The following is a 19,357-nucleotide window of genomic DNA, read 5'->3' as shown; positions in this document are numbered from 1 at the left end:
ATTTTAGTGCTTTCTAGTGCCAACAATGGCTTGCTGGCCCTTGCTTGTCTCTTCCCTAACACATGTGACTTAATAGAAACAAACTCTTCACAGATGTTTCAAGAAATCAAAATGTAGATAATATACACATATTTGAAAGAAGTGTTTGTTTCCGAATTTAAGTCGCTTGTGTTAGTCAGACTGCAGATACTTTGACCATAGTTTTAAACTATCATTCAAGTATCCATGAGTGAGTATGTTAAGACAGCACATACAGGTTTTAATGTTCATCATTGCAAATCAAAGCCAAAATGTTTCACTTTTTTTTTTCAAATCGTACAAAACTTGATCAGTTCAGACACTTTATAATGTATTAAACTTGCATGTTTTGATTTCAATGCCATTTACATTAAAGTATTTACTACTGTACATGTGTAGCAGGAAAGCTGTCACACCAAAAGACTTGGGCAGAGTTAATACAAACATTGGTTTGGAGATGACTGTCTTCTGAGATGTTGCACAATTATTGTTGTACCAGACTATATGGTGCAACATCCCAGAAGACATATGTACTGCCGTGAGAACCTGAAACCTCACCATAACATTGATTTAGTGAATTAATAATTGTTTTGTTGTCTCTACATGTCAGAAACAAAATATGTTAGACACATTCCATTTGTCTTCACAAGTAAACAGTGCTTTTACTTTTTCATACACATTAAAAATGCATTATAAAATGTAGTATATCCATGTAGACAAGGACTAAATTCTGTTATGGAACATTACTTTCCATGCATATATCAAGCAATAACAACATGGAACATATGTAAAGATAGACTGTATTCAATATGTAGCCACCACAAAAGCATGAAGAATGTTTGGGTATTGCTTCTTTACCCATGGGCACTGGTCCATCAATAATAACTAGCCTACATCACATTTAAAACATTTCAGAAAGTATCACAGCCTTACATGTTGGTACCAGCTTGAGTTTTCAGTATGCTCCAGTCCTTTCATTAATCACATAATACATTTCCCTGTACATTGCCCATAACATCACTTGCGATGCAATTTTAAGTTCATACTTGATTTATACATTGTGTAAAATGTAATTAGAGCAAAAGTGACCTTGGTTTAATATTACAAAAATAATAAATGAAATTTTAACCAAGATAAGATTATGATACATTACTTCACTCATGCATTTTATTTTAAAGGATACAGAAGTCACTACATCACCTGATGCAGCCAAATTATGAAAATCTCTCATGTTGTTAACTATTAGGTAGAAATTATGTCAGAGAATTTGGTGATTTTACAACAAACTACATACAATGTATTTTTTGGGCTGTGGAGCCCAGAAGATGGAGTAGGTTCCTCTGAAGTATCAGATGCTGCTAATACTACACAGTTTTATAACTGAGGAGACGCTACACTGGAAATTAAAATATTTCAAGAATTTTCCAAAGTGGGTTGTAATAGGTAACAGTGTAAAAACATTTTTGATCTATGGTTTTCAGTTGCTAGATGTATTGAAAAATTACTTCAAATTAAAGTTTGTTAGGACTAGCCTGTCAATGATGATGTGAGATTGTTACTCTTTCAACAATTTCATTTAGATTTAATCACTTCTTAGTAATTCCAAAATATATATCTAAACAGTTAAGCAACTTTTATACGTACAGCTACACGGTTAAATCCATATAAAGAAAAGAACTATATAAAAGCCCTTAGTATGCTATTCTTTCCTTCTTTATTACTTCCTTGCATACTAACTAGTTTTTGTCTTGAGAGTGGATTATAAACAAATTTATCTGTGTTTTTACTGCACATTTTACAATATGTGATGCTGCTACAAACGTCACTTATGTGACATGGAAGTAAAAGAAGATTCTGACATGCACTAAACCTGTATATTTCCACACATAGTTTCTTCTAAATGAAGTATAGTACTGAATTTTATAAATATTCTCATTAAATAAATCTTTAGAAGCAAAAAGAAAACTCATTACTTTTAAGTAAGCTGAATAACTGATTATTAAACAGTATTTTTGTTTCACAAACACTAGATGCTTGCACTTTCTATTGTCAAAATATCTTCAGTTTTGTGTTGTAATGCCAAATTCCTCATCAGTGGCCATGTGATGAATGTCACAAAGTCATAATAAATAACATGTTACTCATTGTTTATAAAAAAAAGATACTACCCAAGGTTTGAATACCAGTTTCACCTATCTTGGTTGTACTACAGAAACATATTACGTATTCCTCGGTTCATTAAACTATGCTGCTAGTGGAAAAACCGAAATAATTTTAATATGTATCTCCTTTTGCAGTTCCAGCAATATATATGAACATCATTAATGATGAAGGAGCAAGATGAATAAGAATGTCATCATCATGGCACTGTGTCAGAACTTCATAAATCATCATTTTATAACATTAACCTATATCATATGAGAATAGGGAGGTTTGAAACCACGTGCTATGAAATTTAACCAAAGAAGTAGCAATTTAGTGGTTTGCCATGTGTGAGCCATGAGGCCCAGCTGATAAAGGGTGTTCTGCACTGCAGAGGAACACGTGCATATAATACAATTATAATAGTTGTAAATTAATATTGGTGAATTCTTGCAGAATCAGAAAAATCCTGGGATCTTGTCATCATTGAATCTGGACATAAAAGAGCATGATCTGCATTTTTGCCAGAAATCAAAATACATTTGAATCCTTATTTATATCACGCACATTGCAATCTAGTGTAATAGTCTGCTGTTATGTCTGTCACAGAAGATGGCACTGTCATCTTGACACCAATGTCAGTCGTTTCACACAGTAATAGATTTAACAATAATAAAGTTGCAGACATTACTAACAAATGTTTCTGTCAGTCTTGTTCTGAATAATGTGATATATCACAGGTTAACAGGTTCCTTTATCCTTATACATCTAAAATACTGGAAAGAGACTAATCCTTTGTAGTTAAAAAGTGTCATAACAAATATCAACTGCAGTATGCCCTGAAACTTACCCACACAGATCAGCATTGTCAAGATTATTAATTTCTTAACCTTATATGGGAATAAGGGATTTAAAACCTCATATTATGTGGCTGCCAGCCAGAATTTACCAGTTTAGAAATTCACTACTGAAATGCAGGCCAGCTGGACTATGCATGTTTTTTTTTCTCTCTCTCAGCATGGTGAGCATTGGTGGTTAGCAGGATTCACGACCCACCAGTAAATGGGTTCGATCGGGACAGTGACATTTAACGCTCCTGCTGTGACCCCCTTTTCGCGAAATGATGAAAGTGGAGTAACTGTTGGGATGCCACAGAGAAACCGGGGAAACCCCGGAGGAAAACTCCGTGATGCCTGGACCACGGCCTTGCCCAACACAAGTTGTAAATCTGAGCACTGACAGGAATCGAACCTGGAACCCCAGTATTACAAGCCCAGCGTTCTGACCGCTGGTGGTGCATATGCTGTGAAACATGACCAACAAACATTAAGTAATTCTGTTAAATAGCTGTTCTTTCTTTGTAACAATTTAACCTATGATATTTCCTGTGGATGACAAGTAGCGTAGTTATAGAAAACTCCTTCCTGCAACATGCTGCAGTATAATATTACATTAAGTATGCTTGTTGCATCCATTAAGACTAGGATAAAAGTAAAATATTTGTGTCCAGATCTTAGAGCGGTCAAGCACGTAGATATATGTAGAGGATAACTTTCGACACAGCAATGCACGATCAACATTACATTGCTGCTGCTGCTAACTGAAGAAATTCAGTTTCTGCACAACCGTCCTTTATTCTCCTGTACCTGCCTTGCTGACCTGTTCTGTTTTCTTGTGAGATGAGCTAGTGCTGATACTTGTGCTTGAGCTCTGACTACTTTCCTCTTCTTCATCGCATTCACATTTATGGGCAGTACGACAGCTGTTATTGGCAGTAGTCTCCATGAACTTCTTGCTGCACATCTCTGGTTTGTGGTGAGCACCTGAGATGTGTATGGATATAAAAGTTCAGTTCACTTGTATTAATGACATTCCTAAACAAGTTAAAGCTCATGTAGAAAATGAATAAAAATTTGAGCATTCTGAGGATGAAATTTCACAATGCAGAGGAGAAACCAAATGTGACTTTATATTATTCTATGCCAATTTATTTTAGGATAAATACTTTTGAACATTTAAGACTTATAATTCCAAATACCTGCAGTTGCTGTACTGTAGTTTGTTGATGTGTCCATCGTGCCAGGAGATTCTACTGGCTGAGGTATAACACCCACATAACACTGATCTGAACATAAAGTTGGTGTGAGTTCATCAGGAGTTGACGCGCGGCTGCTTCGGCTCTGAACCTCAGGGGAAGCAGAGCCAGATATCTTGCACAACAGAATTATAAATGAGATTTTACGAAAGTACACTAATGTACATGACTAAATGTTGAATTTATAAGCTTCCTTTCCAAACCATAAAAATATAAGCACAAGTATTTCAACGCAGCTCATATTACCAAAGGTATTTACTTCATCAACAGTAAAGCAATTTACTGCTGTCACTACTTCACATTTAATACTGGCTCCTTACTTTCTATAAAAGGAAAGACACTGCTTTTACCATAAACAAACAAGCAAAATATAAGATTTGAGGTTTTCACAGTGATACGTATAAAGATTTCTGTCTTCTGGGTTGTTGTCGACCAGACTGCACAGCGCAAGAACCCAGAATACAGAAATCTTCAAATATGCAATACTATGGAAGTATACACTAAAAATAACAGTCTTAACTGTGTACATGAGCACCTAGCCACAGATTATGTCAGTCCAAATTTCTGTAGTGGCATACCTGGTGTTCCACGGGTCGAATCTGTGATACAGTCCTGAGATTTCTCCGCTGCAGTCTGTCAGTATCATTATTTATACCAGATCCTACATCCTCAATGTCCATGTGCAAAATGCTTTCTTGGCTACCAGTAAACTGCAACCAAAGGAACATAATAAGCTTTAATTCCACTACAGTTAAGATGTCGCTTTCATCAGATATCATAACAGTTGATTGTATGAAAAGGGTAAGGTCCACCCCTTCACTGTTAATAAAAAATTATCAGAGATATGTACATCAGTGAGTATACTTGCCTAGTCTTCATGTGTCAGCCAGCAATGTAATATTTCATTCATGCATAAATGTTTGTTTTACAAATGTGGCAGATGGGCAGATTCATAACGTGGGGTGAATTCATGTGCATCTTAGCAGAAACCAGTGCGGAGCTCTGCTAAACATGACAATGAACCCTGGCATACATGAGATACATGCTGTCTCACAAACCTTAAGGTTTACATGCACGAGATATTTACAAGGTGGTGAAATCCAAATGGGCAACTGGACATAACGTTCAGAGATCTTAACTCCATGTTCTTTCCTTTGCCTGAGAACTGACAACCTGACAAAATGAAATAGCCCTGCAAGTTACAATAATTGCACATGGAAAAAGGTAAACAACTTCTCGTGCTTTATAGTGCCCTTTTAGGCATATGTTCTCTAGTTTCCTGTCTTCCGGTCACAAAACACCCCATTCTGTAACTCTATGAATACAAGCATACATACCACTCTAGCAGCTGTTGCAGACAGTCTGGATCGTGGCAGCAATGTGGCCTGTAAACATCATGTTCTCATGTAGGGGATAGTTAATAATTTTGGATAATATTTTGAAAAACTTTAATAGCTCTAGAAATATTGTTCACCAATTAAATTTAAAATCAGGTAGGGGTACGAGAGAACACTGTTCCAGTAAATAAGCGTAACAAATATTTAACTTTGGCATTGGATGGAGATGGTCATCAGTGTCACACTCTATTTTAGTGGTCCCCAACTTTTTTGTGCCTATGGGCACATTTGAGAGTTTATGAAATCGTGGCGGGCACCAACCAATTAACAAAGGCAAATTTTCTTTTCTCTGGACAAATAAGATATGGACACCAAATAACACACAAAACAACACGACGTTTAATGATACAAGAAACCATGCAATCAAAAACACGTACTTTTATAAGTACAATTATTATTACTCAAGTGGGAAGTTAGTGTGATGTTTGGCACTGCATTTCATCGGCCAGTTTTTCAAATTTGGGAGTGTAGGATGATGTTGCTGCTCTCAAACAATCGTGAAGATGGGCGTCAGCAAGTCGAGGTCTGTGCTTTGATTTTATGATGTTCATGGTTGTATGGCCTTCATTATTCAGCATAATCTCTATCAGTAACAATGTGGGCATCCAAAAAAAGGCTTGTCGGGCGCCATGGCGCCCACGGGCACCGCGTTGGGGACCACTGCTCTAGTGACTTACTCCTGAGCAAGTGCCCAGTACCCACGAAACAGGAGGCTGGGTGAGCCTCAGAGATGGTCTGGATATGAAGGCAAAGAGAAATATTCCACCTCCAGAATGAAATGAACTCTGGTAATGCGGAACGCAGTCACTTTACTGGCAATCATAGTTTACCAAATTTAAAACCAGCATAAACAAGACAATTCATTTAGATAAAGGAATGTACTATAGTACAGAGCTATAGCATAAACATAATTTTATAATGTTAATGTCCCAAAAAAGTATTAGTTTGTCAACCATTATTCTAGATTCATGCTATCATTTCAGCTGTCTTCCCCTAGGCTCGAATATTATGATGTTTTGTTATTTTTGTTGTTTTCCATTTCTACATATTGTTTCCAGTCATGTTGGTAATTCTGTATAAATCTAATTGACTGAAATTTTTAATTGTGTTGGTATAATCATTCCCAAAAGGACGAGGGAAATAACATTTAAAAACCTATCTGCAGGCTAACTAAAAATAGCATCTCCACCACTAGATTCGTCATTTCTTGTCTAGAAATCAGCAGGACAAGATATTCCTTTGCATTTCACAAAAATCCAGGCAGATGCAGTAAGCAGCAGGAAAGCTGAGATCAGAAGAAAATTTAGTGTCCTATTAAGTCAGTTAATGCGAATTTATCATTCCGCTGCCATTTTGTTTCACCATCTTGTATGTTAGTGCAGGAAAAGCAATAAGAAAAATTCTGCATGCATATAGAAATGCTATGAATTGCATGCACATTACTGAAAACGAATCTATAATATTTAAGCACAGGAACGTAAGCATACAAAATAATAACAGGAAATAATTATAACAATAGGGAAAAGATGCACCATAAGTAAAACAACTACAAATTTCATGTACATTACTTACAACAAATCCATAATGTCTAAGTATATCCATTTTACACATTGGGCAAGTTCTATGTTCCAACAGCCATGGATCAATACAGAATTTGTGAAATTCATGTCTGAAAATAAACAAACAAGTTTTATCTAAATGTGTTGAAGATTTATTTGAAGACGATTAGTCTACAGGACACTTTAGGTTTAACAATTAACTGCTATTCCCATATTTATATTTCAGTCTTATGTTTTCAACTTTATATAGTCTGACAGGATATGATGTAAAAGTGATTTTACACTGGTGAAAAATATTAATGTGTATATATGCTGGGTGTTGAAATATTGCTTTTTTATTACATTTGAACTGCATTATGTGATTACAGGTGCCATTTGGCCTTGAAATTTAAACATGTACGCTTCCTGTTTCATATTCACCATATAAAATTTTCTTTTCAGGAAGTCCTATGACTCTTTGATTCTTATGTTACTTGGATGAATGTTAGTTATGTAAGTTATCTAATGATGCTTCATCAACTGCAGTGGTTATTTAGCATCAAATAGTACAGAGCAGTTCATAAATAGGAAAGAGGTAGGAATTTGAAAGGAGGCAGTTGTAGCCAATTTTAAAGCAATATTCCAGAATTCAATCGGAGAGACTGCAAAAATCAGGATAACCAATAACCTGATTAAGAGTCAGACTACCTCTCAAACATAATTCAATTCTTTATTATTAGTGCACTGTATCAAGAGCCATAAAGCTACAACATTAACGTTACGCCAGCGTCCTCAATTTTAAGAAAGTATGCATTGCTATATTAATTAATAGTACAGAATACATCCTTATTTTATAATAACACAAGCCTTTTATTATGACTCGACAGTACTCTAAAGGCTTTCGTGATATTTTTGAAGAATTTTTTGCCTCAATCTTCAGGGTAGCAATCAAGATAACTAGGATAAACAGTATGAATAAATAAATATAAATTGTGTTGTTAAGTATTAACTTCTTTCAAAATGAAGATTTCTGTCTTCTGGGTTATTGCGCTGTGTAGTCTGGTCGATGTTAACCAACGTTTCAGAGGTCATACTGCCTCCGTCATCAGGGCGATGAATATTCATCGCCCTGATGACGGAGGCAGTATGACCTCTGAAACGTTGGTTAACATCGACCAGACTACACAGCGCAATAACCCAGAAGACAGAAATCTTCATATTCACCGCTGTGAGAACCTCAAGTTCTTTCAAAATGTTAAAATTTTGATCCAAACTAACATATCTTCTGTATTTTAATTTTCAGTCTTGCATATTATGTTTTTTATATCAATTAAAAAACAAACAAGAAAATGGATCACGACCAATTTTAAGTCTCGTGTTTTTACCTGCACGGCAAGATGCGAAGAACATCGGAGATCTTATACGGTTCAATGCATACAGCACAACATTCACCATCCCCTTGTATTTCCTGTAAATAAAGCTAAAGAATCTTAAACAATTTAAATATTAGTGTTTTCACTTTATAAGAAAACTCTTGAAAATGTAAGTAAAAAAAGTTATCCTACATGCAGAAGTATACAACGGAATATTATTTAAAGATTCGTTATGTCCACTTTCTGTTTATGCCTCCACCTTACAAAGAAGACATCAGGGTTAAAATTCTCTCCCTCGATGATAAATATTTCAAAATAATTTTGTTTTCTGAACAGACTATTGGTATTTCAAATCATCATCTCATGAACTTAATGACATGATTTCTTTTGCAATGTTCGTAATTTTTAGTATGAAGAAAATTTAACGAAATTGTTATAGATATGTTTAAAACTTGTGGCCCTACCAAACTGCATGTTTATCAACAAAGTTTAGTTTCGCAAAATGAGTTTTATACAAATAAATTATCAAAAAATTATTGGTTCTTGTACAAGCATATGCAAATATGTATGAGACTTACACTGAAATAACTGAAGAAATGTTAATAAAGAAACCACAGATCTTCTTTTGCTAAAATGCGGAACAAATGTTCAGAGATGAAGAAAATAACAAAATTTAAACTAAGAAATGATAATGTCTTTTGTAATATTACTTGTGTAACATCTTTCAACACACCTTGTCTTCAGACTTTATATTCTTTGTTGGAATTTTTGACAATGCCTTTTTAGCAGCACTGCATAACCGTCTCTGCAAGGAAAATAAAACACTTTTGTCAGTAAAATTTAAACTGGACATTTACCTTTACCAACTTACCAGATAATGACAAGAACAATCATGATTCTGCAATGCTGTTTGTCTGGACTTGAATACAATGCACAGTTTCACCTGAATACGTAGTGGCTTCGTTTTTAATACAACGAACGATGGATCAAATCCACAGAAACAACAATACATAATGAACGCACCATCTTTAAAACCATTTAGAGTTATATAAACAATGATGACGTCATATTGCATCGAATGGAAGGGAAATATCGCGTTGAATGACCAGGAGTGATGAGTTTGAAAGTAATGGTCGTAAGTTATTTAAATGTATTATCTGAGCATTTTACCGCAAACACGATTAGAGCTAATCTTTTGTCCCCTTGCCCCTTTCTCGTCAGTTCAGCCTTTTATGCATCTTATAGCTTCACAACAGAAGCTGGTGTGTTGTGCACTGCCCCCTATATCCACAGGAGACAGCTGTAAATAGTCCGTTATAATCTGCGTGTCTAAAATGCCAAAAATCTATTTTAAGCCACTCTATTGGGAATCCTGCCATTGAATTGCGTTAGTGACTCAAGGTAAAATAAAAAAAGAATTGCTAAAACATTTCTGTAGATTTTGTGTGACAGCCGTCAATTGGAAGCTGAAAGTGATACTGAAAGAATAAACTTGAATCATCAGAACTTTGGACGAAGGCGTCGCGGTAAATTTACTGACTTTATTTTTATTCTTTAGACAGAATGTTTGTCTTAAAATCGCAAAGCCTTGGACTGAGTATTCTGCGCAACTAATGCGTCTCACGTTAAAGTTTACATTCAGAAGTAAGGACTTTCGGCCTTGGTATCAGATGAAGCATTACAATAAGGTCAGAAAAGGCACGGGGTTTAACTTAATACTATAAATGACAGACAACATTACATGACAAGGCTTGTCTGAACTTTAAAATCACTTTGCTACAGAGCCTATACACCTTTGTTAAACTAGTTTTATTTTTAGGCGGTTTCTTAAACTTTAAACAAAGTATTCTAAGACATGAGAAAATTTTTCTACTTTCTTAACACATTGACTAGATAAATAAATGTTTTTATGGGATCTGAGAAGCTCAGGGCGGTAAAGATGTCGATGTTGGTCTTCAGGGTTGTTATGCCGTGTGGATTTGTAGAACGTTACGTATGTACTGTATCCATATTCAGGTATCACGATGGAGGAAGTAGGCTATGACCCTCTGAAACGTCAGTGTGAGTCTACACACCCACCCGGTATTACAAGTCAGAAGGCCAACATCGGCAGATGAATGTTTATATATGAATCCGCTGCAGATGAGTGGTAATCACGTTTACTTACCGAAAGTCTGTCCTTTGCGTGGACATAACGAAACCTTTGGACGTAATAGAAAGCTAGCCAGGCCAGAGATATGATCATCAACACAATAAACGAGAAGGAGACGAACAAAACTGAGGTCCTGCAAACAAAGAAAAAGCAGACGGAATTTCTTGAATGATATTCTATTTAAAGACTCTGTAGGTAGTAGTTAAGTAACAACTCTAAATGGTGCCGAGGGAATGGTTCATCGCATTCCAAGACTTATAACTTGCTAATTTGAACACTTGTACTATAGTATTCAAAGACGAACGTGGGTTAGTGACGTAATGCATCTACGTTCCGAGAGGAAAAAGACATCAGGAAACACTAGGAGTAGATGGAAACACCAATTTAACATCTAAACGTTTGAACGAGTTTCAAGCACATATTCGTCACTAGTCGTCACTGCTGGTGTTTGGTCACAATGAAAATGTGACCATCATCGCATTTCGAATGTAGAACGTACCAACCTAATTACAAGACATTCTGTCATAACCACAATTTTGGACTTGGTTTCTCGCCTACCTCACCAGTACTTGGACACTTAGAAGACATGCTTGAACAGGTGCCTGTCCATCTCTCGGCCTGGAACATTAAACATAAAATCCGCTGTTTCGCGGGGGGGGGGGGGGGGGGGGGTAAGCTTCTGATTCATTGCGCTCACCTTGGTTTTAGTTATGGTCATTAGTATTCAATCCAAGGTTACCAAATACGACTAATCGCATCAACAGAAACGGCACTTTGCACTGAATTTATTTGCCTACAGATATTATTAACGCGTTTCTTACGAAAGCATAATTAATAAACACCGCTTATTTAGTACGATACTAAAAAGTGGTACTTCAAAACAGGTTATTACAAAGATTGGATTACAAAAAAAAAACATTTGCAAACTAAGAGAAATTTGTTATATTTACACTTAAGTAGCATTAACTTATGAAATGATTGCATGTAATTAAGAGCGTCTGATGACGCTCTAGAATGAGGTTGGGTTTCTCTTCAGTCACTGAGTCACTGTAGCTGCTCAATGCAGGATGTTTCTTCATCTGTTGCTTGCTTACACACTTTTCGAGACATTCCTTGCTTTTACAGAACCCAAATGTTAATCATCGTGGCCAATGAAGCCTGCTAATGGGCCTCATCCAAAGCCAGTTGAATCCAGTATACACCTTCACGTCTATTTATCCAAGATCAATTTTATAGGGCCTACTATATTCCCGATCTACGCTCATTTTTTCATTGAAGAAACCCGAAACTGTACACACTGTACCAGGTGATTCAAAAAGGACTTTACAACTTTGAAAGTGTATAGAAATTTATTCAGAAGGCTTGCAGAATCGGCTGAGGTGTCATTTTGTAGCAAAACAAATCAAGTTTGACTCACGTTGTGCTGTAGTACCAAATTCCGTCACCGCGAGCGCAAGCGGCAGTGCATTTGAAAATGGCTCGAAAATTTTCTTATACCACAGTTAGATGAAGATGACCAAAAAGGACGCATTCACTTCCAGCAAGACGGCGTACCACCTCACTACCTCACAGAAGTCCGGGATTTCCCCAATAACCGTTTCCCAGGTCGGTGGATTGGTTGAACAGGGTCGATATCATGGCCACCTCGTTCTCCAGATTTGACACCTCTCGATTTTTTCTTATGGGGGTTCATTAAAGATCGTGTGTATGTTCCACTCTTACCTGCCAATCTCACTGAGCTCAAAGCTCGAATCACCACCGCAGTTGCAGAAGTGACACCTGATATGCTGGATCGTGTTTGACAAGAAATTGATTTCAGGTGGGATGTCTGCAGTATCACCAATGGCAATCACATCGAACCAAAATGACTGTTTGAGGTAAGACCTGATTTATTTTGCTACAAAATGACACCTCAACCGATTCTGTAAGCCTTCTGAATAAATTTCTATACACTTTCAAAGTTGTAAAGTCCTTTTTGAATCATCCTGTATATATAGACCTATAAATTATATACTGCCTGTTCTTTAGAATTTTACACAATTCAATATGTAGTTTACACATCCGTTTCTGGGCAGTTTTAAATATGTTCATTTGTAGGTCGGAAATATAAATAACACGGGGGAAAGACGAGAATTTCAACAGTCGCAACTGAGTAGGTTGGTCTAGCAGAAAGAACAAAAAGAACTGAGTGCATGTTGATACCCTGCAGCCATAATGCAAGTATAGAATCAAAATGTAAAGACAGATGATGATGATGATGATGATAATGACGACAACAACAAACATTTCGGAAAGACGGCAACAAATCACAATTAAGATGGCGATCTTCTGGGTTGTTGCGGCGTATAGTCTGGTATTTTCCGACGTTTCAGAAGTGCTTGCTGCCTCCATCATCAGGGCAATGATGATGCAGCACCTCTGAAACACCGGTAAACTAATATAAGAGAAAACATCAGACATCTTTGGTTAAGTCGTCAGAGTCATTTATGTAAGTTACATGAGATTACAGACTGCAGGTTAGTGGCCAAAACGTAGTAATGATCTCATTACAGTGATTCCAAGTACTTCCGCGAAACAACGGTACATATTTTGCGGTTATTACAGGAACATGATGCAATTCCCCAAACAACAGACAGATTAAGCTACATAAGTCATGCAACAGCTTCTAGACGATTTGCTGCTATTGTTTCGTCAGTGGCAGGGACTTTGTTTTGTAAAGTTCTGTGCTCGTAAAAACATACACTTACACTTTTTTTTATAAATAAAAATAATAAGATTGGCTTATTTTATGTTGTAGATTTTATTTTAATTTCTAACGTTAAACCAATATTTTTATTAAAATAATCAGTAAAATTCTTGTATTTATAACGCAGAATAATAGTTTTAAACTTTTGAGAGAACGAGCCCAGCGTATAGAAACACCGTGTTCGCAAAAGCCCGCCATTGGTCTCTGTTCTGAGCCAGATGAATGCAATCCATATCACCACATCCTATTTATCTAAAAACCCATTTTAATATTAACCTCCCATTTACGTCTAAGTCTTCCTAGTGGTATGTTTCCTTCTAGTTTGCACACCACAACTCTATATACATGCCTCTTCTCTCCCATACGGGTTACCTGCCCTTCCCATCTCCTCGACTTGATCATTCTAATATTTGGCAAGGTGTGCAACTTGCCAAACTCTTCATTACGCAACTTTCTCTAGCCTCCAAGTACTTCGTTCCAAATATTATTCTATATGTTTTCCCTTGTTAATCACGTAACCTATTTCTTTCAGTCGTATTCTTCTGAACTTGCAATCTTTCATTTATATATTCATCCCTTTTGTGACCCAATTTCCTAAATCCTAGCAGCAGCTTTAAAACGTCATCTGTACTACTCATAAGTTGATGATTTTCTTCCACTTTCGTTTATATAGCATAGCCAGCGTCAGTGGGTTTCGCACCTATAAAAAGCAATACAAATAACAGCCGCGCGCGACAACACTCGACACGCCGCACGCGGCTAGTCGCGCCAGTGGGTCCCTAGCTACTGGACAATATGGCGCACTGCAGCGGCGGGACAATTGATCGCTTTAGGTGTTACAGCAGACAGAACAGCGCAACACGCGCATGCGCGCTCGAAGAATGAATTATGGGTGTTTTTTTGTTGTTGTAATCCACTGTGACAGGCCGAGACCAGGAAATTGTGATCGATACTCAGAGTCGAAAGGAGTATTCCAATGCAACACTCTTTTTTGTTTTTCAGATGCCTTCTTTCTTTTGTTTATCTCGTTAGCCTTGTTATTTATTTTGGTCAGTTTATTTTGTTTTCCTGGAGAAAGGTGGTATTCACCGTTAGCGACCCCTGTCCTCGTAGATAATATCATCACCCTTATACTTCCTGTTCACCTTCATTTTTCATACATCGAAGCACCAGGAAGCACGAAAAATTTGTATTCACACAGTATGCAAAGTGTCTTTGAACTTGTTTAAGAGAGAGAATGCTTCGCGACACAATAGATCAGTTTAGGCTGCGGAAACAGAGCCCTGAACTACTGAGAGGAATCAACAAAGTATGGATGTAGGAAGTGAGTCGAAGGAACGGCGTTGTGACGTAATTAAGCAGTAACCGCTTTCGTAAGGCTGCTCTGCGCATCCGTTACTTTATTTCCCTGTGGCGTAAAGCTGTGTTCAGTATCAGGATCTATAGAACGTCTTATGTGGGTCACAAAGTTAAAGCAAATCATTAATTTGAGTGTGCTGCATTTTGTAAAATTAGCTTCCTAAAAAATCACGTCTGTTTAGGGCAAAAATCGATGACTGTTTCAGTTGCATTTTGCTTGTTGTAAAAGCAGAAGACAAACTTGGTAGTTAAACACGGCTTCCATAAATGTTGGGAATTTCTTGAGTGACTGTTGGCTTCTTATGAAGCGTAGAGTAAGTAGAGAAATAGGTTACCGAAGTTGGTAATTTATGGAATATTCCTAACATTGTGTTATCGTTTAAAAAATCACATTATATTATTAGCGTGGTGAAGTTAAGACAGATAAGAAAGACATGGCATACTAACACTTGTTAAGTAATGAGTAATTCATACATTTTATAGACAATTTGGAAAATTCTCGAAAAATTGTAATATATAGAGATATTTGCGAATTTTTGAAATATACGAAACCCGGCACCCAATGGTTTAAATCTTACCTAAATAATGGAAGGCAGAAAGTAGAAATTAAGTCCCCCCCATAACACCTATTCAGAGTATGATGAAAAGGAAAGAGTGTGGAAGGAAGATGTTGTCGGTGTTGAACCTGGGGGTTCTGCTATCAGGGAGTTATTTATAACACCTATTCAGAATGGCGCACTGTAAATCATGGAGTGCCAAAAAGTTTGGTACTTGGCACCTTCCTTTTCCTCATATATCAATGATTTGCCTGCAACTATAAACAATCAATCCAAACCTATTATTTTGCTGATGATATAAGTATCATTACAGCACATCCAGAATTGGTCTATCTTCAAATTATAGTGAATGATATCTTTCCCAACCTAAATAAATTGTTTAAAGTTAGCAAACTGGCAATAAATTTTGATAAAAACAAACTACATAAAATTTGTCCTTCTTGAAATATAGGTTTTGACAGTAAATTAAATCAGAAAAATAACACATTGCATATAATATTCCAGAACTAAGCTCTGCATCCAAAATAAAATAATTAGAATAATGGCAGGTGTTAAAAGCAGAGTCGTAGAAAATTATTTCGGAAATTTATTATGCTTCCACTTACAAGTAAATTCATATTCTGTCTACAATCATTTGCGGTGGAAAACTTGGGAAAATTTCGAGGAAATATAGATGTACACAATTTAAAAACAAGACATAAATATGACCTTAATATGTCAAATACTAACCTCATTAGTTATCACAAAGGATTATACCGGGTCTACAATTTATGAGGTTACGGTCGTGCTTACATTGCGGTATCGGCCGGTGCTGTTGACGTAGGCGGGACTTGTACGCGTGAGTCACGGGCGAATCAGTTTCGGTGCTGTTAGTAACAGCGAACTACATTCATACATGTTATTACATTAATTGTTCTTCCCTTAAATCACAAAAGATGTTCAAAGTGACTTCCTTGTGCTTGCAAGCAGTTTCACATCTCGTTAACATGTTTCGAAATACTCGACGAAGCTCTTCTTGGGAAATTGTCGAATATTTTCTTTTTGTGATTTAAGGTAAAAACAATTAATGTAATAACATGTATTAGTGACGAGAAATATTCGTAGTTCGCTGTTACTAACAGCACCGAAACTGACTCGCCCGTGACTCACGCGTACAAGTCCCGCCTTCGTCAACAGCACCGGCCGATAACGCAATGTAAGCTCATAAACTGTAGACCCGGTACTATACGGATATCAAGTTATTCAATAATTTTCCACCCACAATTGAAAGTTTAAATCATTATGTAAGTATTCAAGTTTGCATGAAAAGATTACGTTAAATCACTCCTACTCTGTAGATTATTTTGCCTCTGTTGAAAGTTCTTAAGCTTCATGCATATTTGAAACAAGTTTTGTACTTGTACTGAAAATTGTTAAGTTTAGAGCTGGCACCTCACTCACCTGTTGATATTGGAGCTTTCCTTGGGACAGGGGTTGCCCACTGTGATGTATGTCATTACCCTAACGTCTCCATCCACAAGACTAGCCAAACCTTCGCCTTTCCTCTTATACGTTAACACGGCACTAATATTTCCTGTGGATACAAGAAAAAACTTACATTAGCATCCAAAGTAAGTAAATGTTCTCCAATGCAGTGTTTCTCAACTGGACCTCTGTCGGCCTGACAATTTATGCAGGTTCACACAGCGTTTTTATTACAGCTGGAAACACTGCCGTATATTAAAACCTAACACACTTATTTTCCTTTTAGCTGCCTGGACAGTCATCTACGTGCTTTTCCGTTGGGCGCATCCACCTGAAACAATAACAGCCACTAATACCATCAGCTGTAGATTTTCCCTAAAGCGTTTATCTTCGCCCCCCTTTGTAGGCGCGGGATTTAACTTTACCTTCAGGCATCACCTGAATTCGTGTGTAGGCTAACGCAATCAATGGACAGAAGCAATTTGACATTTACTGCTAATTTGTTTATGACACATAACGGCACACTAAAAGATTTTGCCTCACGAAATGGGGATACAAAATTTAAGTCCGGCCATAAACATGTACGTATTTACATGCACATCCTTGCACTATACGAATGCAGGCATATTAAACAAAAAATAACGCATGTTAAATAAAAATATCGGTGATGAAAGAATTATAATTACTGCCTTTTTCTATCTATAACGCAGAAATATAACATCTCTTATAAAATTCGCGACACACTGGTTGTGGACCTCTGGTCTAAATGACGGGTGAATTTGAAATAGTATGAGGATAAATGGTCGTGGCATATTTTAACGGAAACTCTCAGTTTTCCGTCGAGATTCTGAGGAAATATAAATATCAGTAGTGACCTCAATTGTCCGTTAAGTCGCCAAAACAATTTAACACATGTGATTTACAGTCATTGATAATTTCCAAACAGTTATCACCAAAATCTTCCCATTTTGAGCAAATTCATAATTCCTACAAAGAAGCCCTTAATCAGTTTACCAGCTCTTTAAATGCAGTCAGTGCACAGGTTTTAAGAATAATGAATGGAACTACGTTTAGATTTACGCAAGGATTTATCAGTCCATTGAACCTTTAAAATTGTGATTATGTCTAGCGCTTGACATTAACCAATGCTTGGAGAGCGGAGTGTTGCAAGCACCAACTTAAACGTTCGAAATGGACTCTGGCAATGCCAGGAATAAAATTTCAGATAATCAGATAACGTGAAGGCGAGACCACTGTTCCAACAAGAAGATTCGAAATGCTTTATCATGTTACGCTTCACTTATAACAGGGCTAGACAACCTTTCCTGCATCTTAAAAAACTAAAAATTCTATGAGGGCTGCAAAGTTAAAACACAGTATGATTACCAAATTTGTGTTGCTTTTAGTCAATGACAAAAAATAATAGCATTTATATAATAAATATTTAGTAATCTTAAAAAAAATAATTCGCTCATATAAAACTGAACGGAAGACAACTTTATGAGATGTACGCGTAAATGAGAAGGTAATATTAAAACTGATCTTAATAAATAAGTTGTATCTGGACAGAATGAAACTGGCACAAGATAGTGTCCAATAGCGGACTATAGTACACATGGTATGTTTATTTCCATCGGCTCGCAATGAATGACAGCTTAATTGAAAGAGTTAACACTCATACGTTTATCCTGTTAAATAAAGGTTTTCCAAAGCTGGAAATCTTTACATAAACATTACAGATAAAACAACTCATTTGTTGTTACGCAGATATTTTCTATACTATGACCCACTTTCTAGACTTTAATTAGAATACAATCTCATATCAAACAACTCGTATGGACACTTTGCTGTTTTAGCAGTCTCCCGTCCAAATTTCAGAGGAATCTCGCACACTGGCCTACACAGAGTCATTCGAAAATTAGACTCCAACTGTACGTCTGAGAACTGAAAGACGGTCAACTTGAATTTATTGCAAGGAATAGATTACTCTGGAACTCTTCAAATATCCCACACATTCTATCGATTGTACCATTTACATTTAAACAAAGCTAAAGTGCAATTTCCTGCACGACTCTTTTTCCGATGGTACTTTTCCGTTTAGGTCTACGTGAGTGAATATGTCACACACAAATTTTGTTTCCTGGAAATTATATTTACACCCACTTAAGTGTTGTGCAAACATTTGTAGTAATTTCGTACTGACGCCAGGTAAATCCAATGCACAATTTTTTCTCTCTCTAAGATCCGTTCTGATATCACCTCATCTGCGTCTAGATCCCTCCTAAGTGGTCTTCTTCTACCTCCATGATTTCCGATTAAAATCTTGTGTGAATTTTTTGTCTTACACTTCTGTGATACCTGTCAGCTGGTAACGTTACATATGATAATAAGTGTTTATGTTTGTTTCTTCTTCAAATACAACATGGTTATCAGCAGATAATGGAAGCCAAGAGCTAGTCACCGTGTAGGTACTCAATGACTCATGGAGCGACCCACATTAAAGTCACATTTCGCTT

At 36.6% G+C, this 19,357-nt stretch overlaps 2 protein-coding genes across 3 annotated transcripts in view; one reads left to right on the top strand and one right to left on the bottom strand.

The window, feature by feature from the left end:
• Nucleotides 1–19,357, top strand: part of LOC110834272 (uncharacterized) — a 54,107-nt gene that overhangs the window by 7,173 nt on the left and 27,577 nt on the right. The gene's annotated exons all lie outside the window — the stretch shown is intronic.
• gol (ring finger protein goliath) overlaps nt 239–19,357 on the bottom strand; it is a 37,089-nt gene continuing 17,970 nt past the window's right edge. The window contains exons 2-10 of one of the 2 annotated variants that reach the window (XM_022073245.2): nt 16,818–16,950; nt 10,731–10,848; nt 9,297–9,368; nt 8,576–8,658; nt 7,225–7,321; nt 5,593–5,640; nt 4,834–4,965; nt 4,199–4,370; nt 239–3,983 (exon numbers count right to left, since the gene is read on the bottom strand). In XM_022073245.2, coding sequence (XP_021928937.2) covers nt 3,793–3,983; nt 4,199–4,370; nt 4,834–4,965; nt 5,593–5,640; nt 7,225–7,321; nt 8,576–8,658; nt 9,297–9,368; nt 10,731–10,848; nt 16,818–16,950 — 1,046 coding nt within the window. In that variant the 3' untranslated portion in view covers nt 239–3,792. The remainder of the gene's footprint in view (nt 3,984–4,198; nt 4,371–4,833; nt 4,966–5,592; nt 5,641–7,224; nt 7,322–8,575; nt 8,659–9,296; nt 9,369–10,730; nt 10,849–16,817; nt 16,951–19,357) is intronic. The other variant, XM_022073246.2, reaches the window with a different exon arrangement.

The sequence above is a fragment of the Zootermopsis nevadensis genome, unplaced genomic scaffold, assembly GCF_977971745.1.
Source record: "Zootermopsis nevadensis isolate Lab colony 2312 unplaced genomic scaffold, Znev_1.0 Znev_ptg000022l, whole genome shotgun sequence".
NCBI lineage: Eukaryota > Metazoa > Arthropoda > Insecta > Blattodea > Termopsidae > Zootermopsis > Zootermopsis nevadensis.
Note: the sequence above shows the minus strand (reverse complement) of the source record. Positions and strands in the feature narration are given on the sequence as shown.